At 41.0% G+C, this 25,627-nt stretch overlaps 1 protein-coding gene across 7 annotated transcripts in view; it reads right to left on the bottom strand.

The window, feature by feature from the left end:
* LOC140491405 (syntaxin-1A) overlaps window positions 1-25,627 on the bottom strand; it is a 264,150-nt gene that overhangs the window by 65,457 nt on the left and 173,066 nt on the right. For all 7 annotated transcript variants that reach the window (XM_072589539.1, XM_072589538.1, XM_072589537.1 and 4 more), the window contains exon 6: window positions 23,936-24,044. In XM_072589539.1, coding sequence (XP_072445640.1) covers window positions 23,936-24,044 — 109 coding nt within the window. The remainder of the gene's footprint in view (window positions 1-23,935; window positions 24,045-25,627) is intronic.

Below are 25,627 nucleotides of genomic sequence, written 5' to 3'. Positions count from 1 at the left end.
TCTCGTTCTGGACTCCCCGATTCCAGGGAAAAGACTTTGTTTATTTATCCTATCGATGCTCCTCATAATTTTGTAAACCTCTATAAGGTCATCCCTCAGCCTCTGACGCTCCAGGGAAAACAGCCCCAGCCTGTTCAGCGTCTCCCTGTAGCTCTGACAATATCCTTGTAAATCTTTTCTGAACGCTTTCAAGTTTCACAACATTTTTCCGATAGGAAGGAGACCAGAATTGCACGCAATATTCCAACAGTGGCCTAACCAATGTCCAGTACAGCCACAACATGACCTCCCAACTCCTGTACTCAATACTCTGACCAATAAAGGAAAGCATGCCAAACACTTCATCATTATCCTATCTACCTGTGACTCCACTTTCAAGGAGCTATGAACCTGCACTCCAAGGTCTCTTTGTTCAGCAACACTCCCTAGGACCTTACCATTAAGTGTATAAGTCCTGCTAAGATTTGCTTTCCCAAAATGCAGCACCTCACATTTATCTGAATTAAACTCCATCTGCCACTTCTCTGCCCATTGGCCCATCTGGTCCAGATCCTGTTGTAATCTGATGTAACCCTCTTCGCTGTCCACTACACCTCCAATTTTGGTGTCATCTGCAAACTTACTAACTGTACCTTTTATGCTCACATCCAAATCATTTATGTAAATGACAAAAAGTAGAGGGCCCAGCACCGATCCTTGTGACACTCCATTGGTCACAGGCTTCCTTTATATTACAGTGTTTTCTAGTGGGCTCCAAAAAGCCAATTCTAAGACATTCCACAAATTCCATTTTTTGCAATCCTCTACCAACCGGATTTTCCCAATCCACCCGCATATTGAGAGACTCCATGATCACTGTAGCTTTGCCTCTCCTACACATCTTTTCTATCTCCTGGTATATCTTGCACCCCAGTTCCTGACTACTGTTTGGAAGCCTATACATAACTCCAGCTATGGTTTCTTTACTTTGCGGTTCCTCAATTCTATCCACACAGATTCTACACTATCTGACCCTACTTCATTTCTTACTATTGATTTAATTTAATTTATTACTAATAAGGCAACCCCACCCTCTGCCCATCTGCATATCCTTGACTATTGAGCTCCCAGTCCTGATCCCCTTGCAGCCATGTCTCAGTAATTTGCACTATGTCATACCTATCAAATTCGATCTGTGCCACAATGCTTATTTACTTGCTTATACAGTGTGCATTCAGATATAACATCTTCAGTCCTGTATTAACCATCCTTCTTCTCATTGTCATGTGTAAGTCCAGTGTGCTTGAAGTTTGATTGCTAACCTTTTCCATACACTCTGCCCTATTTGCGTCTATGCTGGAGAACTCTCCTGAGTTCTGCATTCTTTCTGATCTTTCTGAAGTGGAGGTTATAGTGAATGATCTACTCATTTATGGATGTACAGACACAATGGAAGAAGCCACTGCTGATCACAATCATGATCTAATGCAATTACCTGACAGATGAACCTAAAGCTGACCAAGGAAAAATTGTAATTCAAGATGCCTGAAATCAAATTATACCGACAGCAAAAAATCTTTGCCTGGATTCCAAAATAGTGACAGCTGTAGCAACAATGCAGTGATAAATAGATGTAAAAGCAATGCAACAATTTTCTGATGATAACTATTCAGCAAAATTCTTGTGCAATTTGTCAACCAATAACTGAGCTCATTGCAGTGGTGCTGAGACATTGACTAAGAAAACAGTGTTCATTAAAATCAAGTAACTAGAGATGGTTACACCAGTGCCGAAATACAACCATGTTACTGATGGTATCACCCTGCAATGCAACACCAATGAGGCACGACTTGGAACAACCTTAAGGTACAGAAGGCAACTGATTGAATTTTCATCCTGGGTGTTATTCCAAATGGCAAGATGGTACGGTCCGATTAACAAAGTGTGTATTGGAAGGGAACAAAGTGACAGCTGAGTCCAGTCACAAACCAGTTCAAAGCATTTTTCTCAAGTCCCTACTATCTGCACCAACCTGTCTGTCATGAATGTTACTGCAGTTACAGAGATACCATCTGGATGTACCATACAAGCAAATCTCTCAGCAAAATTGTACATTATTGACATGGTCTTGAGAGTAGCACTCCCTGTGAAGTAAATAGAGGATACCTAATCTTCCAGATCGAACATGAAGCAACTGAGAAACACATCCTGGAAGTCATTAAGCCAGCAGAAACGTTGACTCTATCAAACAAATGCCTTGTTCAAATCTAGCAAACTACCCAACAAGATGCAACTCTCCAAGTGTTCAGGAAATAGTGATGAAAGGATAACCTGAAAGAATCAAGGACACTTCTGCCAGCACAATTGTGTGTATGAGACACCTGGAGATGAACAGAAAGCTGAAGATGAGAGATGTAATGAAAGAAATAGAGTTCTTAAGGGTGTTTAGAAGAGAGATGTTAAAGTGCATCCATTCAAGGAATGAAATAATGGGAGTCGAGTCTGATGAAGGCAAGAAAAGTGTTCTGTTGGCCAATCATGAGCAACAAAATAATAGATCATATCAACTGGCACAGTACTTCTAATGAGTACAAAGCTGAGCAATTTACAGACTGTTGGTGACACATGACATTCCAGAAAGACCCTGAATGAAGCTGGGAGTAAATCTCTTCACACTCACAGGAACTGATTATCTTGTCAACAAAGACTACTACTCTTGCTACTGGATGTAAACCAGCTAACCAGAATAACTACTGATGAGACTACAGAATTCAGGCTGCACACTGTTGCCAATCAAATGGAACAACTGAGACAGCAGTGAAAATCACTAAAGGAATAGTAATCAAGCAAATCTAATAGGTATTTAAGGCAATCTTCGAGTGGAAAAACATATTGACTAAAAGAATGGAAAAAACTAACATCACATCACATTCAAACTACTCTTAGAGTTGGGAAAAAAGCTACTGAATCCAAATTAATAACAGGCACACAGGACCGATTGACATCTGAATGTATGAATATTAAACAAACACACTCCATTTTTAAAATATTTTCTCTCTCTCTGAGGCTTACATCAGTCATTGTGTAAATAATCCTTTGTCCTTTGAAGATTAGCTGGACCCAGCAACATTAGTCAAAAATAGCTTAAGACTAAATAAATACATGTTCTAAAATCTCTAAAACAGCTACAAAGTTAGTGGGAAGTAACTGTTAGTCACGATACCTGCATATGGACTGAATTGGAAGGAGGGGCTACAACTTTGATTCATTTTGTTGGTGTTCATTTTTTTTGGCTGGAAATAAAACCTAATATTTGGAATTGTCTGTTAACCTGAACATGATGTTCCCTGAACTGGAGGTTTCAGGTCTCCAGTGTGCACTCTGGAGAGTGTAACAGTCACTTTTGAGAGGGTGCTTTGATGGGATACAGTGACGAACAGATGAATGCGTGGCCTACTAGTTAGACAGCAACTAGGGAGAGACACCTAAGGGCTGTATGTACCAGGGAGAGTCAGCCATGCCAGCAATGTGCCATGAGCAGACTGACTTTGTGGCTGTTGTGCCATTACTTTGCTGGTGAGGGGCACTGCCAAGTTGCCAATGCTTGTCAGGTGCACAGTAGACTTTTAAAGATCGCAAGAGCACTAGGGACACTGGTCTTTTAGCAGATATCCACAGATTGACGAGTTATTCTAGGCACAACACATGGCAAGATGGAGCAACAATTGGACAAGAGCAACTCCATAAGGCGGGATGGATAGTTAATGAAGCAATTTTGGCAATATACACTGAGAAATCTCCTAGGCCTCATGCAAAAAAATCCCTTCAATGTAACTGAGACTTTGCCAAAAAAAAATTCAAAAGATCCTGCAAAATATGTACAAAGAACTGAAGATGCTGGAAATCTAAAATAAAAACAGGGAGTGCTGGGGAAAGTAGGTTGGGTAGCATCCGTGAAAATAAAACCAAAGCAAATATTTCAAGGCCAGTGACCATTTATCAGAATCATTTGTCAGAAACTAAAGCATTTAAGAAGTTCCCTGATGGTAGCCTGGCCCAGAACGTTAAAGCACATGCAATCCACAGTGAGTTGGTAAGTTGGATACAACATTGGCTTGGTCACATAAAGATAGGATAGTGAAGAAGGCGTTTGGTATGCTTTCCTTTATTGGTCAGAGTATTGAGTACAGAAGTTGGGATGTCATGTTGCGGCTGTATAGGACATTGGTTAGGCCACTGTTGGAATATTGCGTGCAATTCTGATCTCCTTCCTTTCGGAAAGATGTTGTGAAACTTGAAAGGGTTCAAAAAAGATTTATAAGGATGTTGCTAGGGTTGGAGGATTTGAGCTATAGGGAGAGGCTGAACAGGCTGGGGCTGTTTTCCCTGGAGTGTCGGAGGCTGAGGGGTGACCTTATAGAGGTTTACAAAATTATGAGGGGCATGGATAGGGTAAATAGGCAAAGTCTTTTCCCTGGGGTCGGGGAGTCCAGAACTAGACGGCATAGGTTTAGGGTGAGAGTGGAAAGATATAAAAGAGACCTAAGGGGCAACCTTTTCACGCAGAGGGTGGTACATGTATGGAATGAGCTGCCAGAGGATGTGGTGGAGGCAAGTACAATTGCAATATTTAAGAGGCATTTGGATGGGTATATGAATAGGAAGGGTTTGGAAGGATATGGGCCGGGTGCTGGCAGGTGGGACTAGATTGGGTTGGGATATCTGGTCGGTATGGACGGGTTGGACTGAAGGGTCTGTTTCCATGCTGTACATCTCTGACTCTGACAAAAGACAGAGGATAGTTGGAGAGGGGCATGTTTCTGACTAGAGGTTTGTGACTAGTGGCGTTCCACGAGAATTAGTGCTTGGACCTTGATGGTATATATATAAATATAATTGATTTAGATAATAATGTAGGTGGTCTAATTAGTAAATATACAGACATGTAAGTTGTTGGAGTTGTGAATAGTAAGGAAAGTTGTTAAAGGATACTGTAGTGATTGGAATGAGGTCAGGCAGGTAGATTTCATTTAGTATGATGTCTGTGATTGGACCAGGCTAACAGTCCCAATCAGGGAGTCCTGGCTGACAGATATAAACAGCAGTTTCAGAACTTCTGTTTACTTGATGTGCAGGTTCTGTGCTAGCTAGGCCCATGTTATCTGTCAATAAAAAGTGACTTGCTGATGGGATACCGACCTTTGTGGAATTATTTCAGTGGCAATGAGAGAAAACAACATGCTCCTGAAGAGATTCACTTGCAACAGATTCACTTTCAAAGTGAAGAGATTCACTTTGAAATGCAGGTAAACATTTCTGACATCATGCTGCTATTTGGGAAGTGTGCCTTGTTTGATCCTGCAACCAAAGACTGAGCCAGTATGTTAAAATCATGCGTTATATTTTTCTGGGCAAGTGACATTGGGGCAGTGAAAAGCAACGAGTAATTCTCCTGACAGTGTGTGGACCCGCAGGATTTTCGGTTATTAGGAGCCTAACTTTCCTCGAGGCACCAGATACTAAACCTTTCAAGAGTTGATAAATTTAGCGAAGTAACATTATGATGGCAAGCCTCCACCAATTCTGCCACACGACTGGTTTTACTAGACAGTTCAAGAACCAGGGGAATCTGTTTAAGGATTTCTGGCAAGGTTAAGACTACTGGCAAAGGCATGTGACTTTGGTACAACATGAATGAGATGCTGAGAGACTGTTTGGTATGTGGGATTAATGATGTAACCATGCAAAACCACCGTACACCTTCCCAACTGGACTTCAAACAGACACTACAATGGGCTTTGTCATTAGAAAATGTGGCAAGTGGAAGTATGTGAGTTACAGGTTATGCTGTTGGAAGTGGAAACCCTCGACAGGTTGATTGAGCTTGAAGGACATCACTTGAATGAAGACAATTGCATAGCCTCACTCAGGACATGTGCAGGCAAATGAGATTAGTTTAGAATGGCATCATGGTCAGCATTAGCATGTTGAGCCAAAGGACATCTTCCCATACTATATTCTTCTATTTCCTACTTCTATTTCTATTTCCTACGTTCATATTCTGCTGCCAATCCATTAGCAGATGTACAAATATAAAATAGTCTCATCTATGTTGTAATTGGTCAGCATGGTTTGAACCTAATTGTCACGTAAGCAATGTTTCCATACTATTCGGCTGGAGCATCATAGAAGGGAGAAGAATGAGGCAAGGAAGCATGAGGTAAGTGTAGTGGTTTAATGAGGCCAGTTGGATAGACATCATAGAATATGAGTTCCCTGATTGGGGTGGTTAATCTGGTCCAATCAAGGAGCCCTGGCTGACAGATATAAACAGGATTGTCAGGCATTCTGTTCACTCGGAGAGCTGGTTCTGAGGATCAGTGTCACCATGTGTAAGTAAAGGGAGACCCAGTGACCAAATACTGACTCATGTGGACTTATCTCAGTAAGGCAGTCTCTTTTTAGAAAGATCTGAGGTGAACCCCATTAAATTGTTTCACTGTACGACTCCAAGGCCAGAAACTCTCCCTTATCTCAGACATAATGCTCCACAGGAGATGGCTGCCAGGGACAGGGCCTATGATTTTGTTGAGGGCAAAATGCAGGCTCTCCAAAATGAGGTAGAGGGAAGACTTTACCAAATGATCAATCTGTCCAATCTCAGCTTGGGTGAGAGAGATCAGGAAGTTACTTGCCAATAGGAATGTCACATCCCTATGGATTGGCAAAGGAAGACATTTCCTGAGCTGACAACTGCAGGAAAGGTAGTCAGTCCCAAATACTTTCTTCTTCCTCCTTGCTCAAAATGGGCTCCTTACTCAGATCTCTGAAGCAGAGGGAGCTGTCTATGATCTTGTATTGAAAATCCTTGATACGATACAGACCAGTGACACTTGCATTGTTTCACACAGTCAAATAAACAAAAACTTGTTTATCTCCCTTTTTAGGTTTGCTAGATTCATACAACACCATTTCTGTGATGGGTGCATGAGGGATGGCAATACATAGCCATTTGCTCTTCCAAAATTCTTCAGGGCAGGAGCCTGGCCTTCCCCTACCGACCTCTGCAATACAACATCAGCATTTTAAAGACCACCATTCTAGGCTTCTCCCTTTTCTTGTCACAGATCACTGAAGACATCAAAAGGCAGTTGCTTTCCTGGAGGAAGAGGAAGACAATAGCCATGAATTACCAATTGGATACAAAATTGGCTTGAAGGGAGGAGACAGAGGGTGGTGGTAGAAGGTGTTTTTTGGATTGGATGCCTGTGGCCAGCAGCATGCCACAAGGATTGGTGCTAGGTTCCACTGCTTTGTCTCACTGATATAAATAATTTGGATGTAAATTCAGGAGGCAAATTCAGGAGGCATAGCTAGTACGTTTGCAGATGACACCAAAATTGGTTGTGTAGTGGACAGTGAAGAAGGTTATCTCTGAGTATAATGGAACCTTGATCAGATGGGCCAGTGGGCCGAGGAGTGGCAGATGGATTTTAACTTAAACATGATGTGCTGTATTTTGAGAAGGCAATTCGGGGCAGGACTTGTATAGTTAATGGTCAGGTCTTGTTGACAAACAGAGAGACCTAGGGGAGCTGTGCATACTTCTCTGAAAATGAGTTGCAGGCAGGTAGAATGATAAACAAGGTGCTTGGTATGCTTGCCTTCATTGGTCAGTGCTTTAAGTATAGGAGTTGGGACGTCATGTTGTGGCTTTACAGAACATTGATGAGGCCACTTTTAGAATACTGTGTGCAATTCTAGTCGCCCTTCTATAAGAATGTTGTTGTTAAACTTGATATGGCACAGAAAAGGATGTTGCCAGCACTGGAAGGTTTGAGCTATAGGGAGAAGCTGAATAGGCTGGGGCTGTTTTCCCTGGAGTGTCGGTGGCTGAGGGGGTGACCTGATAAAGGTTTATAAAATCATGAGGGGCATGGATAGGGTGAACAGCCAAGGTCTTTTTTTCCACGGGAGCCCAAACCTGGAGGGCATCGGCTTAGGGTGAGAGGAGGAAGATTTATAAAGGACCCGAGGGGTAACCTTTTCTTGCAGAGGGTGATGTGTGTATGGAATGAGCTGCGAGAGGAAGTGGTGGAGGCTGGTACAATTACAACATTTAAAAGGCATCTGGATGGGTACATGAATAGGAAGGAGTTGGAGAGAGATGGGTCATATGCTGGCAATTGGTACTAGGTCAGACTGGGATGTCTGGTCAGAGCGGACGAGTTGGCCTGAAGGCTCTGTTTTTGTACTGTATAACTCGGCGACTCTAAATGCAAGAGGGGATTGGGGGAACAGCTGTTGGAGAAATTACAATCCATGAATCATGGCTTTGTTGTGGGCCTATTCCCATTAAACAGTCAGATATGGGGTTGGTGGAAAGCCAAAGCTGCACTCCTGGCTAAAGGCACTCAGTACAAAGCTGAAATCACTAGGCTCTTCATCTGACAGTGCAGAAAAACTCCACTAGAATAAAAAGTTATTCCTTTCCTTGTGGAATCCATCAGCATGGCCTCTGGACCTCCCATCCTATATTTCAGCAATAAATGATCAACATGTGCATTGTGCCACCTTAAATTTAATCAAAGTCCATCCTCTTCTACCATATATAGGCACTCACTTTTTAAAATCTATCTAGATAGCTGAAGTGTTTCAAACCAGGTATCAAGCTTGTGGTTGTTCTCTGAAATTTTCCTAAAGCTCAACATCAACCACAAATGGGAGGATCAAACATGGACACAGTATTCTAAATGAGGTCTAACAAAGGTCCTTTTACAGCATAAAATTGTATATTTTTTCTATTGTGTACAATCCTGTGAATTGTCACGACAGTAAACTTGAGGATAGGAGATCCCACCACATCAGTATAATATCCAAAGCTAAAATGAGGCTTGTGCCACAGTTTAACTCCAGGAATGCCCAGCTGGAAATGACAAGTGGGTGCTGCCAAAGTATGTCAGCAGCAAACCCTCTGCCCAATATTCTTCTCTCTCCATGCCTGGACACAGACACAAACCTCATATATTCTTCAGTAAAGATTTTAAACAGTTCCTTCACAGGACATGGGCATTGTTGACTTGGCCAGCACTTGTCGCTTATCCCGAAGTGCCCAGAAGGTGGCTAAGAGTCACTCACATTGCTGTGGGTCTGGAGTCATGTGTAGCCCAGGCCAGGTGCAAATGGCAGATTTCCTTCCCTAAAGGACAGTGAATCAGGGTATGTTTTTATGACCATCAACAGTGGTTACATGGTCATTGGGCCAGATTTTTATTCCAGATTTTGCTGAATTTAAATTTCACCACTGGTGGCTTTAAACATATGTCCCCAGAACATTAGTCTGCAGCCTGGATTACTAGTCCAGTGACATTGTCACTATATCTCTCCTATGATAACGAAGAGCAAAAATCTGAATCCAAATAAGATGAGACCCATTTCTTAGTGCTAGAACACAATTTGAAATAAATCACTTATTTAGTCAACAGGGTAACTAACTTCTTTGTGACTCAGAGAATGTGCCTGCACAATTAACCAGCGCTAATAAATGGGGAGTTCTGTTTGGTGGATTTTCCAGATAAAAAAGAGATAATTGTATCTATGATTTGTCAAGAAAAGCTGCAGACTTTCAAAGGCCATCTTTCTTCTGTGAAAATACATGACTGGTATGGATAAAGTGGGCAAGCTTTGTTATTGCAATGCATTAATAGCTTGCTGAAAAAGGTTGTCTGCTGTAATCTAGTCCTACTGTATAAGGCTGCTTATTACAGTTATCAATATCTCACTTTGTAACCTCGTTTTGTGTAGTTATCAATATCTTACTGTTTAAGATTGAATATTACAGTTGCTGTGTGAGGGTGTTGATAGCAGTTTTCAATATCTCGCTGTGTAAGTCTGGTTATTGCAGTTATCAATATGTCACTACTTAATGCAGTTCTCAATATCTCATTGTATTATGCTCTGGAACAGTACAATTGCAGTTCTACCAGAGAAGAAGCTGTGCTGGATCTTGTCATAGGAAATGAGGCAGGCCAAATGGCGAACGTCAGAGTGGGTGAGCATTTACGAAATGACAATCATAATGTAACAAGATTCAATATTAAGTTGGAAAAGGATAAAAATCAGTCAAGGATTAGCATCCCATGCTGAAAAAGGGCAGGTTTTAGGGTTCTCAAAGTTGAACTGGAGCAGGTAGTTGGAAATGAATTTTGGTGGATAAAACAGTGGATGAGAAATGGGAGAATTTCAAAAGAGAGATGAATAGGGTGCAATGAATATGGTACATACCCATAAGAAATGAATACAGGGTATCCAAAGCCAGAGTACTTTGGATGACTAAGGATATTGATGAGAAAATAAGCAAGAGAAAGGAGGTAAATGATGCATACCAGAACAATAATCGCAATGGAGATCAAGAAGAGTATCTCAAATGCAGGAGAGATGCTCGAGTTGGAATAGGGAAGGCTATGGGGAAGCATGAGGAAAGGATGGCGGGCTGCAATAAAACAAATTGTAAAATGTTCATCAAAATTGAATGAGTTAGGAGGTGGATTACTTGCTGCAGAATTTGCAACCTCTGACTTGCTCTTGTATAGCTGAGTTTGTATGGCTAGTCCAGTTGAGTCTCTGGTCACTAGTAACCCACAGGATGTTGATAGTGGGGGATTCGATGATGGTAATACCATTGAATCTCATGCGATGAATGGTTAGATCTTTCTTGTTGATGATGGTGATTGCTTGGTATTTCTGTGGTGCTAATATTACTTGTCACTTTTCTGCCTCAGCCTAGATAACTGTCCAGGATTTGCTGTATTTGAAAATGGATTGTTTCAATATCTGAGGAGTTGCGACTGGTGCTGAGCATTGTGCAAACATTTCCACCTCTGACCTTAGGATGGAAGGAAGGTAATTTATGAAGCAGCTGAAGATGGTTGGGCCCAGGACACTACCCTGAGGAACTTCTGCAGAGATGTCCAAGAATTGAGATGACTGAAACTCGAATAACCATTTCTTTTGTGTCAGGTATGATTCCAACCAACAGCCAGTTTCCCCTGATTCTCACTGAATCCATTTTGCTATGGGCCCTTGATACTACATTCTGTCAAATACGGCCTTGATATCAAGGGCAGTCACTGACACCTCACCTCTGAAACTCAACTCTTGCGCCCATGCTTATCCAAGGCTATGATGAAGTCAGAAGTTGAGTGGTCCTGGCAGAACCCAAATAGGGTGTCAGTGAGCAGGTTATTGTTGAGCAGGTGCTTTTCGATAGCATTATTGATGACACCTTCCATCACTTTACTGGTGGTCAAGATTAGGCTGTGATTGCCTGGGATGGTTTTAATTTAGTTTTTGTGTGCAAGACATACCTAGGCAATTTCCACATTCTTGAGCAGATGCATCTTGGCTAGGGGTGCAGCAGTCCTGAAGCAAGTCTTTCGTATTATTGCCAGAATGTTGCCAGTGCCCATAACTTTTGCAGTAGCCAACGCCTCCAGCTTTTGGTATTGATGTCATAGAAAGTGAACTGAATTGGCTGAAGACTGGCATCTATGATACTGGGAATCTCTGGAGGAGGAGGCAATGATGAATCACTTGGCACTTCTGACTGAAGACTGCTGCAAATGTTTCTGCCTTATCTTTTGCACTAATGTCTTGTGCTGCCCCACAAGTAAGGAATTTTTTCATTAAAACTCGTGGAGCCGCCTCCTCCTCCTCTTCCAATGAGTTGCTACTTATGCTGCTTGGCATGCACATAGTCCTGTTTTGTAGTTTGACAAGGTTGACATCTCATTTTTAAGTATGCCTGTTTTTACTCCTGACATGCCGTCCTGCACTCTTCATTGATCTAGTTAATTTGGATTCCAGAGACTTTTGATCAGAAATACCTGAAATAAAAACTCATGGTGTAGTGGATAACATATTAGCATGTGTAATAGGCTAGTCAGCTAATATGAAGCAGACATGTGGGGAAGTAATGGCCTAATAGGATTATTACTAGAGTATTAATCCAGAGACCCAGGTAATATTCTGGGGATCCAGGCCATAGCCGATAGTGGAATTTGATTTCAGTCCAAAAAGTCTGAAATTAAGAGCCTAATGATGACCATGAAATTATTGGCAAAACTGTTCTGGTTCACTATGTCCTTCAAGGAAGGAAACTGTCATCCTTACCTGGTCTGGCCGTCATACGACTCCAGATCCACAGAAACATGGTTGACCATTAACAATTGGCCCAGTCATTGACACCCATATCCCGTGAATGAATAAAAAGACAGCAGGGATAAATGGGCTTATGTTCAGCTGGTGGACTACCACAGGAATTAATGTTGGGTCCTCAACTATAAACCTAATGTGGTTCTTATGTTCAAGAAAGGCATTTAGTCTGAACATTTACTATTGAAAATAATTCTTAGGGTTAGGGTTAACACTTGGAAAAGCAGGTATTGCAGGGATAGGAGAAAGTGAGGACTGCAGATACTGGAGATTAGAGTCTAGAGTGTGGTGCTGGAAAAGCACAGCCAGTCAGGCAGCATCCGAGGAGCAGGAGAATCGATCTTTCGAGCAAAAGCCCTTCATCAGGAATGAGGCTTGTGAGCTGAGGGAGTGGAGAGATAAACGGGAGGGGGTGGGCCTGGGGGAGGGGGTGGGGGGGGGGTGAGGTAGCTGAGAATATGATAGGTAGATGGAGGTGGGGGTAATGGTGATAGGTCAGAGAGGAGAGTAGAGTGGATAGGTGGGAAGAAAGATGAATAGTAGGACAGGTCAGGAGGACAGTACAGAGTTGGAAGGTTGGATCTGGGATAAGGTGGGAGGAGGAGAAGTGAAGAAACTGGTGAAATCCATATTGATCTCATGTGATTGGAGGGTGCCAAGGTGGAAGATGAGGCTTCCTTCTTCCAGATATCGGGTGGTTAGGATGTGGTGATGGAGGAGGCCCGGGACCTGCATGTCCTTGGTCAGAGTGAAACAGGACGCCTACTTGCAGAACGCTTCAGAGAACAACTCTGGGACACCCGTACCAATAACCCCACCACCACATGGCTGAACACTTTAACTCACCCTCCCACTCCACAAAGGACATGCAGGAACAAGGAAGTCTTGTTACAACTTTATGAAATGTTGGTTAGGCCACAGATGGAATACTGTGTGCACTTCTGGTCATCACACTATCAGTAGGATGTGATTGCACTAGAGAGAGTGAAGAGGAGATTCATGTTGCCTGGATGGAAGGTCTCAGAAATGAAGAATATCTGGGCAAGCTAAGTTTACCTTAGATCGGAGTCAATGGAGGGGGAGTCTGATTGAAGTGTACAGAATTATGAGAGGCATACACAGGGTAGATTGTGAGAATCATTTCCCTGTGGCAGACATGTCTAAGATCAGTGGTAAGGATTAACTGGTTTAGAGACCTAAGAATTTTTTTTCACCCAGAGGGTGATGGAAATACTGAATGTGCTGGCTTAGAGAGTGATAGAGGCTGATACACTTGTAAATAAGAAGCATCTGGAGGAGTACTTAAAATATCAGGGCAAAGTAGGCTACGGATTAAGTGCAGGTAAATGAGATTAGTGTCGTTAGTGTTTGTTAGTCAGCATAGGCATGGTAGGCTGAAGGGCCTGTTTCTATGCTACATGACTCTGTGGCTCTTTGATATCACTGACTTGAATGAAAAGATCAAATGCATGGTCACTAAATTTGCAATGACATCAAGTCAGGTGGGAAAAGAAATTGTCAAGAGAAGGTAGACTGTACAAGGATATAGATAGATTAAGCAACTGGGTGAAAATTTGGCTGATGGACTAAGAAATGATGAAATGTTAACTAGTCCATTTCAGTAGGAAGAATATTATTTAAGTAGACAGGTAGACAGTAGTATAGAGAATTCTGGGTATTTGGGTACAGGAATCACAAAGTTAACATCACAAGCAAATGATTAGGAAGCAAATAGAATATTGTTGTTTCTTACAAGGAAATGGAATATACAAGTCGAGAAGCTTACGAGGCCTTGGTAGACCACATCTGTGGCTCGGGTGTACAATTTTGCTCTCCTTATTTGTAAAAGAATATAATTGTGTTAGAAGCTGTTCAGAAAAGTTTCATTCAATTAATTCCTGGAATGAATGGCTTGTCTTATGAAGAAAGATTGAGCTAGTTGACACATTGGAGTTTTGATGACTGACAAGTGGTCATATTGAAACACATCAGAGAGGATTTAACAGGGTAGATACCAATAGCATGTTTCCTCTTGTGTTGGAGACTAGAATGAAGTGACACAGTTTGATAGGTTTCCCTTTTAAGGTGGAGATGAAGGAAATTATTATTCTTTCAATGGATTACCAGTCTGTGGAATTCTCTTTCTCAGAAAACCAAGCAGGCTGGATCATTGAATTTATCCAACGCTGAATTAGATTTTGACAGGCAACGTAATCAAGAACAGTGGAGTTGATACCACAATCCAATGAGCCATGGTATTATTGAATTGAAGAGATGAATGGTCTACTCCAGTTCCTTGGTAAAACTCTTGCTGCGTAAGACTGGTATTGTGGTTATCAGCATCTGACTATGCAAGTCAGGCTCTGCCAATCTGTCAATCTCAATCTGAGTCTGATTATTGGAAAGATACATCAGATCTCATCATACAAGGTCTATTAGGTAGTTGGTTAGCTCAATTGGCTGGATGGTTGGTTTGTCATTCAAAGTAACATCAACAGTGTAGGTTCAATACCTACATTGGTCAAGGGTACCATAAAAGCCTCTCCCCTAACCTGAGGGTGGGGTGACCCTCAGGTTAAATCACTGTCAGTTGTCTCTCTCTAGTTAGGACCATGGTGAATTTCCCGTTTACAAGATTTGTTAAGTGTAGGGCATTGCTATCTGACTGTAGAAGGCTAGTGATTGTAGATGAGCTGGGGAATTGCTGTCTGACTGTAGAAGGCTAGTTATTGTAGATGAGCTGGGGAATTGCTGTCTGACTGTAGAAGGCTAGTTATTGTAACATTAGTACTTAGATTGTAAGCCTTGATTTTACTGCACCAGTATCTCTCAGTGTAAATCTATCAAAGACACTGTATCAAGGTTTCTTTTTTTTTTAGTAGTTTAGTATTTTGTTGTGTCATGTGTATTTCTTTAGCTGCAGATAAAAATGGCCCAGTACTATTGAGTAGTTGATGAATTTCTCTTCAATGTAGTGAATGTAATAGACATCTTGTTCAGTCTCAACTCAGCAATTCATTCAATTAAGGAAATAAATAGAAAGTTGGGACACAGTTGATAAACCCAGATTGTTTAGAAGTTGAAGTCATGCATACAAAAATAACAAAGTTAGAAAAAGCTGGAATTATGACATCTACATATTACAATGCCACAAACACACCATGCTTTGTGGCTGCTCCACTGGGAATTATTTAATGTAATTCAGCATTTGTAAAATTTCAGATGAAGTGGAGAGACAAAAGGCATGGTACAACAACTGGTGAAGTGCTCCTTGGATTATCGGTTGGTTTCAGTTTATGCAGAGATATGCTACATTAAGGCAGGCTGCAGTAACACTGAATGATCTTGAACTTGTGAATTTATAGAGCACAGAAGTCAAAACCCTGGGGTACAGAATATTTAAAACCTCTGGTTGCGTGAGGCCGTTGCTAGGTGTGACAGGCTGTGTCCTGTATGTCAAGTGCTGATCTCATCGCAGCTGTATGCTGGTTTCATGTTTTACATAAGTGCCAGTGCTCAAATTATTTGTACCATGAGCTTGGACGAGAGACTGGAGGAGGAAAATGGGCATGATCGCAGCAGAGTGCATCACATATTTTGGTAGTCAGGATTCCTGGCACATCAAGAATTTTCTAGGAGAAAGTGAGGACTGCAGATGGCTGGAGATCAGAGCTGAAAAAGCGCAGCAGGTCAGGCAGCATCCAAGGAGCAGGAGAATAGACGTTTCAGGCATGAGCCCTTCTTCAGGAATCCTGAAGAAGGCCTCATGCCCGAAATGTCGATTCTCCTGCTCCTTGGATGCTGCCTGACCTGCTGTGCTTTTCCAGCAACACATTTTCATATCAACAATTTTCTCACCCACTAGAACTACCCCCTCATTCCCAGCCCATTACTTGCAACTAGTGGCCAGGATGCAGCCTAGGTCCACAACAAGCTGGAGAAATCGTGTGCAGGGATATGGGAAAAGGCAGGAGATTGGCTCTAGATAGTAGAACCGGTGCAGACATAATGGGCTGAATGGCCTCCTTCTGCACCCCAACAATTCTGCGATTCTGAAATTTTCTTTCTTGCTGTCATCATCATTTTCTGCTGTCGCAACGGAAAGTAGCGATAAAGGATCAAAATTTCCCTTTAAGGGAGGCCTAGTGTTTTAGGATGCCAGATTTAGTACTCCTCCAGCTTCTGTCATTTCCCCACAACAGCAGCCCCTCTCCCCAGTTTTGTAATCCTTATCATGACTCATGAGTGACTGCAATGATCAGACTTCAATACAGAATTACAGAAAGTCTTCCATTGAGTGACCCTAAACATTGATGATGCAGGCAGTTTCCAGTACTTCAGAGAAAGGATTTCCAACCCTCAGAATGTCTGGCTTTCCCAAGAATCAATGTCCTAGTCACAATATCAATCATAGCAACAGTATTTATTTGTTTACATGGTTTTTTTCAAACACTTTAATTTATTAGATATTGATGCATTAAAAAGGAAAGCCATTTAATGGAAGTGGAGTTTGTATGCTGGAGATCATGTGGTAAAACCTCCATTATTACCTCTAAGCACAGCTGGCAACTTTGTGCAGAAACTGGCTCCGTGACAAAAAGACTCAGCACAAAATAAAACAAAAGCAGACCATTTATAAATGATCCACTTACCCAGATTCATTAGAAATGTGTAAATCTTGTACCAATCAATTAACACACAATCATTAAAGTGTTCTCATCCACTAATATCCATTGATAATATTTTTGGCTCTTCTCTCACACATGCTCAGTACTGTTAGCAGATAACAAACAAATACTCTAAATACTGGACAGGATGAAGGCCCCAATACTGAGCCCTGAGAAACTCTTCTGATTACCAGTTTAATCTTCGCTGTTATCTTTGGAGTCAATTAGCGGGAGTTAATGAATAATGAAGATACTACAAAACAGCAATTGTGAAGTCATTTTTTTAAATTGATGCATTCATGAGTTTTCGCGTTGCTGGGAGGCCAGTATTTCTTGCTGTTCCCTAATTACTCTTTGAACTGAGTTACTTGTTCGAGTCACTTCAGAGGCCAGTTAAGCGTCAATCACATTGCTGTGGGTCCGGAGTCACATGTTGGTTGATTAGATGAGGATGGCAGATCTCCTCATCAAAACCCATCTCCAAATGGCTATCTTTTAATTTCGACACTTGCTATGATGGGATCCAAACACATGGCTCCAGAACATAGGCCTGGTCCCTGGATTACTAGTTAAATAACATTACCACTGGCTCCTAACTTCTTCCTCCCATTCATTTAGGTTAGCACCTGGAGCTTCTTTTTATCTGTTCACAGAATTCACACATCACTGTCTGGGCCATTTACCTATTTCCCATTTCTAATTTCTTTGAAAGGAATGTGGTGGTGAGCTGCTTTGTTCAACTGCTGCTGTTCATGGGATATTGGTAAATCACTGAGCTGTTATTATGGGAGCTCCAGGATTTTGACATAGCTACAAATAGTTCCAAGGCAGGATGGTGTGCGTACCTCTAGGTGGTGATGTTTCTCGATAACAGCCTTTCCAGGTGGAAGAGGTCATAGGATTGGGAGAGGTTGTTTTGAGCATTATAAATCCAATTACAAACCCTGAGATGAGATCATCTTTTGGATAAGAACCTGAAATGCAATGGCCCATTGCATTGATCAATGTAAAAGATCTTATGGTTAGAATTCATTAAAAGGATATATGTCATGTGCACTTATCTGCAAGAACACCGATTGAAACAGCTTTCCAATAACAAAAGCAGCCATCAACCATTTCTCTTTCTTTCCTGTTATAAGCCAACTTTGGATCCAGTTCAACACGTACCCTATATCATGTGGGCTTTTACCTTTTTGACTGGTTTGCCATATAGGACCTTGTCAAATGCCTTACTAAAATCCATTGTATCTACCACAATACCCATATCGATTGTCCTTGATACATTCTCAAAGAATTCAATCATATTTGTAAGGCATGCCCATTCCTTAACAAAGCCATGCGGACTCTCCCTGACTAGTCCATGCCTTTCTAAGTGACAGTTTTTTAAATCTCTTAGGTCTGATTCTAACAATGTGCCCACCACTGAAGTAAGACTAACTGGCCTATGATTATTTGGCAATTCCTTTGTACCCTTTTTAAACAATGAAACTACGTTTGCATTCATCCAATCCTCTGGCACCTCACCTGTGTCCCATAAAGATTAGAAAATAATCCTCAGAGAATCTGCTATTTCCTTCCTGACTTTCTTCAACATCCCAGGGAACAATCCATCGGGCCCGGGCAACATATCCACTTACAATTTCCCTAATACTTCCTCTAGATATGTTTATTTTGTCTAACATTTTACACTGCTCCTCTTGGATTACTATATCCACATCATCCCTTTCCTTTGTGAATACAAAGATGAAAAATGCATTTAAAATTCTTCCCATATCCGCTGGATCTTCACACAAAGTTCCCTTCATCTCTGAGAGGTTCCAACTTTTCCTTAACTATTCTTTTGCTCTTTATTCACTAGTAAGACATCTTTGGTTTTTCCTTTATCTTAATATTTCTTTATGTCCTCTTTAATTTTCTGTTTTTAAATTTGATCCCGGTACTTTCTATACTCCTCCTGGTTATCTGCAGTGTTGAGTTTTTTGAGGCTATCACAAGCTTTCTTTTTCTGTTTAATCTTCCCCTGTATTTTTGGCTCCTCTAGATTTGACAGTACCATTCTTATTCTTTTAGAGGGGACATGTCCACCTCTCTCCAGTGGGAGCTCAATTTGGAGCGCCTCCCACTGGTTTCCCACTAAGTTATCCTTCAGCAGTCCTATCCAGCCTACCTCACCAAATCACTTCTCAGTTTTGTGAAATTTGCTTTCTCCCAGTTAAAAAAAATACTCCAGATTTATCTCTGTTCTTTTCCATAATATATACTAAATCTAATAGGGCTCAGCACTGATGCCTCACAGCGCCAGGGACCCAGTTTCAATTCCAGCTTCGAGCGACTGTCTATGTGGAGTTTGCACATTCTCCCTGTGTCTGTGTGGGTTTTCTCTGGGTGCTCTGGTTTCCTCCCACAGCCCAAAGATATGCAGGTCAGGTGAATTGGCCACACTAAATTTCCCATAGTGTTAGGTGCATTAGTCAGAGGGAAATGGGTCTGTAAAGAGTACAGTCTTTACTCTTCGGAGGGTCGGTAAAGACTGTAAGGAATCTAATCTAATGTAAATGAATTGGGGTCACTATCTCTGATACCCTTGCTCACTATCACTTCATCCACATCCAAATCTTCATCTTCATTTCCCAAATCTAAATCCAGAATTGAGTCCCCTCAAGTTGGCTTGCCATGTATTAACCAAAAAAAAATTCTTGACACTGAAAGTGAAATGTTCATGTACTGTGTCCGTTACATTGTTTGAAACTCAGTTGATATTGGGATAGTTAAAGTCTGCTACTATGATTACCCTCTTACTCCTACAGGCAAGAATTTGTCTATATTTATATTCTTCTATCTCCCATTCACTATTTGGCGGTTTGTCGTAAACTCTGAGTAATGTGACTGCCCCTTGTTTATTCTGAAGCTGAAACCATGAAGCCTCATTTGTTAACCTGTTTAGTAAATCATCTCTTCTCACAACTGTAATTGATTCTTTAACCAGTATTGTAACCTGCCACAGTCTTCCCTTTTTTTTGTCATCCACTGTCTGAAAATGATATCCAAGGATATTGTACTGCCAATTTTGCCCCTCCTTTAGCCAGATTTCCATTATAGCAACAAACCATCTTTAGCAGCTTCACTATTGACCTTTCCTCCATCATAAAATCTGAAGTAGGGATGCTTGCCATTGACACACAGTACAATGTTCAGTACCATTTGCAAACCTTCAGATACTGATACAGTCCATGTCTAAATGCAGCAAGATCTGGGCAATATCTAGATTTGGGCTGAAAACATTCACACCACACAAATACAGGGTAATCACTATCTCTGAAAAGAGAAAATCTAACCATCATCCCTTGATATTCGATGGTGTTAACATCACTGAACCCCCCATTATCAACATCCCAGGGTTATCATGACCAGAAATTGAATTGGGCCAGGCATATAAGTACGATGGTTACAGGAGTACATCAGAGGCTAGGAATCCTGCTCCATGTCACTCACTTGCTGATACCCCAAATGCCAGTCTATCATTTACAAGGCACAAGTCAGGAATGTGATGGAGCACTCCCCACTTGCTTGGATAGGTGCAACAACACTTAAGAAGTTTGACATCACCCAGGACAAAGCAGTCTGCTTGATTGGCACCACATCCATAAATATTCACTCATGCTATCACCACTAGCCAGTAGCAGCAATGTGTACTATTGAGAACATGAACTGCAGAAATTCATCAGTCTTCCTCAGATAGCACCATTCATTTTCACGACCATTCCCACCCAGCTGGACAGTGCAGCAGATACATTTGAACATCGTCACTTGCAAGTTCCCCTCCAAACCACTCACCATCCACCATATTTCACTGTTCCTTCACTGTTGCTGGGTCAAAATCATGGAATTCCCCTCCCCAATGGCATTGTAGGTCCGTGGACTGCAGCAGTTCAAGAAACAGCTCACCACAATTTTTTCAAGGAGAATTGTAGATGAGCAATCAATCCTGATGACAATGCCTGCATCCCATATGTGAATACAAGGGAGAAGGGAGCAGAGGCAGCTGAGGTGGATGGGGCAGGTAATCAGAAGGGGTGCAGGATGTGAACTAAAGCCTGGTGTGGGGGAAAGTTGGGGAGGAACTGAGTGCACATGTGGAGGGCAGTGGTGGCTCATAGAGGATGCAGGTAGGAATTGGATAATGAGCAGATGGGATCAGATAAGGAAGAGGAATGGAGCACATGGACAGTGAGGGTGGGGGTGGGTGAGTACGGTGGTTAGTTGGGAAGTGGGGCATGCAAGGTTTGAAGAGTCAAGGTATAGAATGGTGGTGGTGGTGTGGGATGGTGGCGGATTTAGTCAGGTAGTAGTAGGGGCACTATTGGCATTCAGCAGTGCGGAGAAGGGCAAGTTGCAGTGGGAAGACAGGACAGTGGTAGATTGAGGTGAGGGCTGAATGAGATATGGAGAAAATACAAAGAAGGTGTGATGAAACAATATGTAGAGATACACAGACATTTTCTGCTCAAAGAATGTCTAAGCAAAAGGAAAAGGACAAGGAGGGAAAGTGAAGAGTTAACTTGTTTCACATATATGTCCTTCATCACCATGCTAGGCCCATTACTAATTAAGAGTCTATTTTTACCACACAATATCCAACTAGTCAGGCTTAAAATGTAATTGTTTTTTGACTTCACAGAGATCTACTTGGTTTTCTTGCTCATTTGTATGAGATTTAAGTAGCTTATTTGAATTGTTGGCTGGATTCTACATTCATAGGGCTTTCTATCCCAAACGACCTTGCCTCTTTCATCAATATATGTAATTTGTACAGTAGCCATCATACAAATTTAGAAATTTGCTTCGAGACACAGTTATATTTGCATATCGGACTATTACCCTGTAATAAAATGTCAGGCTGCTGTTCATCAAAGCTCAATGTGATGTGTTCTGATTGCTAACAAAGCATCTGCCCACAGATCAGTGATGAGTAATAGTTGACGTGGATACCCAGACATCTAATAATGTGTTACTTCATTTGAAGTCATTAAGATTGCTAAATCCAGGTCTTTCTGCTATTCTTTAGCATTTGCTGGCTTTCCAAAGTTCAGCACAGGCTGAATATTTATCAAGCCCCCTATCACTTTCAAAGGGATCTGCCAAGCTGAGAGACAGAGAGAACTTTTTTTTTGATTTCAAGAGGTTCTGAAGTTCTGGCACAATTGCAATTCCAGGGCATTGAAGCATTTGACATGCCAAAGACGGCCAGTGTTTGATGATCAGTGCAACAGAACAAATCCCAAGTGGAAATAGGATGAGACATGAAAAAAGATTAGAGGAACTCAGGTTCTACAGGCTGTAAAGAAGGTCAGTTAAACTGGGACCTCACTGAGATATATTAAATATTAATTGGCTGTGCTAAAGTAAACCGTGAATGTTATTTTAAATTAAATTAGGGGGCATAGAATCATAAGTACTGAATACATATCAGGAGGAACTTTCTTTCATTTTAAAATGAAAATAATTCACGAGCAAGACAGTTAAGTACCGATGTTTGGATACAGTGGGGTTACAACAGCAACAGACTTCAATGCGATAGTTTGGGTGTTAGGGAAATGGGTTTAACTAATGACTTAGGACTCTAGAGGAATATGTATTGATCGGATGAATATCTCTTTCTCGTCTGCAAATTCTTCTATGTTCTCATTCCATTTATTTCTAATGCAAATAAGTGTGAATGTGATTTTCTACTAGTTTATTTCAGGATGTTGCATGGACATCTTTTCTGCCAAAGGTCCACAATGCATTAATCACAAAGCTTAAATATCTAAACTCCAGCGTCTTCTATTGTGCATGATTATTTGGGATTGATCAATAGTTGGGAAATGGAATCCCAGCGAAAGTTCGTTGCAATATCTAGGAAGTGTTGACTTGTTATAATTACTGTCAGTTGAGACTAAAACGAAGACTTTTTAAAAAAATATATGAATGTAAAAAATACCATGGCAAAATACCAAGAGTATGGAGCATGCCGGTATTTTGGCCAACGGAACTCCCTTAAACAATATCAGCAAATTAGATCAGGCAAAGCAGGCATTATTAATGGTGTGGGTTGTGGGATGCTGTGTGTAATTTGGTTGCTGCCTTTGCTCTCATAATATTAGTGATTGAATCTCAGAAGTAAATACTTGTGAAATACTTTAAGACATTCCACAGACATGAAAATGTGATTTACAACTAAACGTTTTCTTTGTTTCTATGTAGGATGACTTAAGAGAAACACCAATGACATTAAATAGTATCATGACATGATGCTTAGGAAGTTTAAAACTGAATATTTACAAATATTTATTTTTGCAATGGGATAATATTTTTGCTTTTTTACTTCTAACCATGTTTCCTGCATCCCAGGAGCAGAATCACAAATTAACTTATTTCAAATACACGACTATGTATCCATGCTTGTGTCCATCACATTAGTATCATTTATAATCCAATCAATCACATTCTCAGTATTTATATGTCAACTACATTCTTTTCATATATGACTATCCAGTTACATTTCTGTATATATCAGTCAGATCATCACTGTATACCTCACTTCAATCTCATCCCTCTTCCCCATATGTAGTCAGTGAGTATATTTCCTCAATCTCTGCTTTATCATGTAAGGCACTGGTGTTGCCTTTGCAGTAACAGTCCCAGAAATGTCAGGGAGGTTAGTTCTTCACACATCATTAATTTAAGTGGGACCCAAGCTGCGTATTGCTGTTAATAGGTATTACATTTTGTGACAGACATTTCTTTAGATCCAGTGTCACTGACCATGCATTTAGGCAGACCACCCATTCCCTATGTAACAGTTACGTATCTGTACTTGTCAGTATTCACCTTCGTCTCGTGGACCCAAGGTGCAGAAAATTTACAGTTGACTCGAAATTCCCTTCTTTCACAGAGTTAATTTTGAAAGCTTTGCTTTTTTCACACACAGAACAGCAGCAAGTCCAGGTTATAAGCAGCCTGCACATTGAGCACCATTACCTTACCGTGGTTCTCTATTTATAGCACTCATTCCAAAAACAGTCACAGGCACTTACTGATTTCGAGTTGTCGCTGGATTCGTCCTTTGCAACGCTCCCTGTAATCAGTCTGTGTACCATTGTACTCAGACATCACCTCTACAAATTTACGGGACAGGGTAGAATGCTGTAAGCAAAAAGAGACAATTAAAATTGGAGTTGTGCAATAAAAACACATTTGAAAGAGCTACAGTGTCATTTGTTGTCCTTGTGTTCTGTACTATTCCCCAGTTGAGGACAGTACCTGGCCCCTGATTCTATCAATGAAAATACTGCCTGAGAAAACTTACATTATTTACACTTTATATGCACAGTTTCCAATTCTGGGCCCTTCACTTTGTATGGACATTAGACTTTTAATCTAAAAAGGAAAGAGTAATATTCATTTGTATTCAAAATTGTTTTCAAATAGCATATTATAAATACATTCTTTTTCTGTATACTTTACACTTTTTCTCTCACTAATGGCAGATAGTCGGTTACTGGGAAGACAAGAAAAAAACACTTCATCGGCAAACAATGACTTCAAATATAATTCCATTCATATCAATTATTCCAAACATAATTGGAAGCAGTACGTTTGGTACGAGAATGATTCTTTTTGATCCTGCCAAGTACTCCACCATCCAGCCATGCACCATCCTGACTTGAAAATATATCTATCGCCTTTCTTTCACAGTCACCGAGTCAAATGCCTGGGATCCCCTCCCTAATGGCACAGTGGGCATACCCAATCAAATAACGAGTACATTGTAATCTCCCTAGTGAAAATTCTCTAAATGTAGGAGGCATCTCTCTGGAATTGGAAAATTGCATTCATCACTCCACTTTTTAAGAGGAATGAAAGAGGAAAAGCAGGGAATTACAGACAAATACAATAAACAAATAATTCTGGAGATCTGAAACAAAAACAGAAATTGCTGGAGAAACTCAGCAGGATTGGCATCATCTGTGGAAAGAAAGCAGAGTTAACATTTTCCAGCAAGTCTTTATCAGAACATTTGGATGAGTTGTTCTGATGATACGTCACTGGACTCGAAAATGTTCACTCCCCTTTCTTCCCACATGTGCTGCTGGACTTGCTGAGTTTCTCTAGCAATTTCTGTGTTTGAATTACACACCAGTGAGCCTAACAATGGTTGGGAGGTGGGGGGGGGGAACATTTTGAAGTGTATAATCAAGTATGGAGTAACTGAATACCTTGAAAACATTCAGTTAATCAGGGAGAGCCAGCATGGACATGGTAGTTATGCCTCACAAACCTCGCTGAAATTTTTGAAGAGTTGATGAAGATAGTGGACAGGAGAATGTCTATGGACTTTATTTATATGGGCTTCTAGGAAGGATTTAATAAATTCCACACAAGAGAACTAAGGTAGAAGCTTATGGAACTGAGGGCCTATTACATGGCTAGGAAATTGATTAAATGTAAGGTGACTGAAAGTAGGGATAATGGGAAGGAACTCAAATTGACAGGATGTGACAGTGACATCCCTAGAAGATCTGTGTACGGCTTCAATTATTCACATTATGTCTTAACTCTTTAGATAATGACAGAGAGAGTCATATATTCAAATTTGCTGATGACACAAAGTTAATGTCATGATACAGTGTGGATAGCATAAAATAACAAAGGGATATTGATAACTAAATGAATAGGCAAAACTGTGGCAGATGGAGGTCAACCTTTTGGACCAAAAAAAAGATTGA

This window comes from Chiloscyllium punctatum, chromosome 19 (assembly GCF_047496795.1).
Source record: "Chiloscyllium punctatum isolate Juve2018m chromosome 19, sChiPun1.3, whole genome shotgun sequence".
Classification (NCBI taxonomy): domain Eukaryota; kingdom Metazoa; phylum Chordata; class Chondrichthyes; order Orectolobiformes; family Hemiscylliidae; genus Chiloscyllium; species Chiloscyllium punctatum.
Note: the sequence above shows the minus strand (reverse complement) of the source record. Positions and strands in the feature narration are given on the sequence as shown.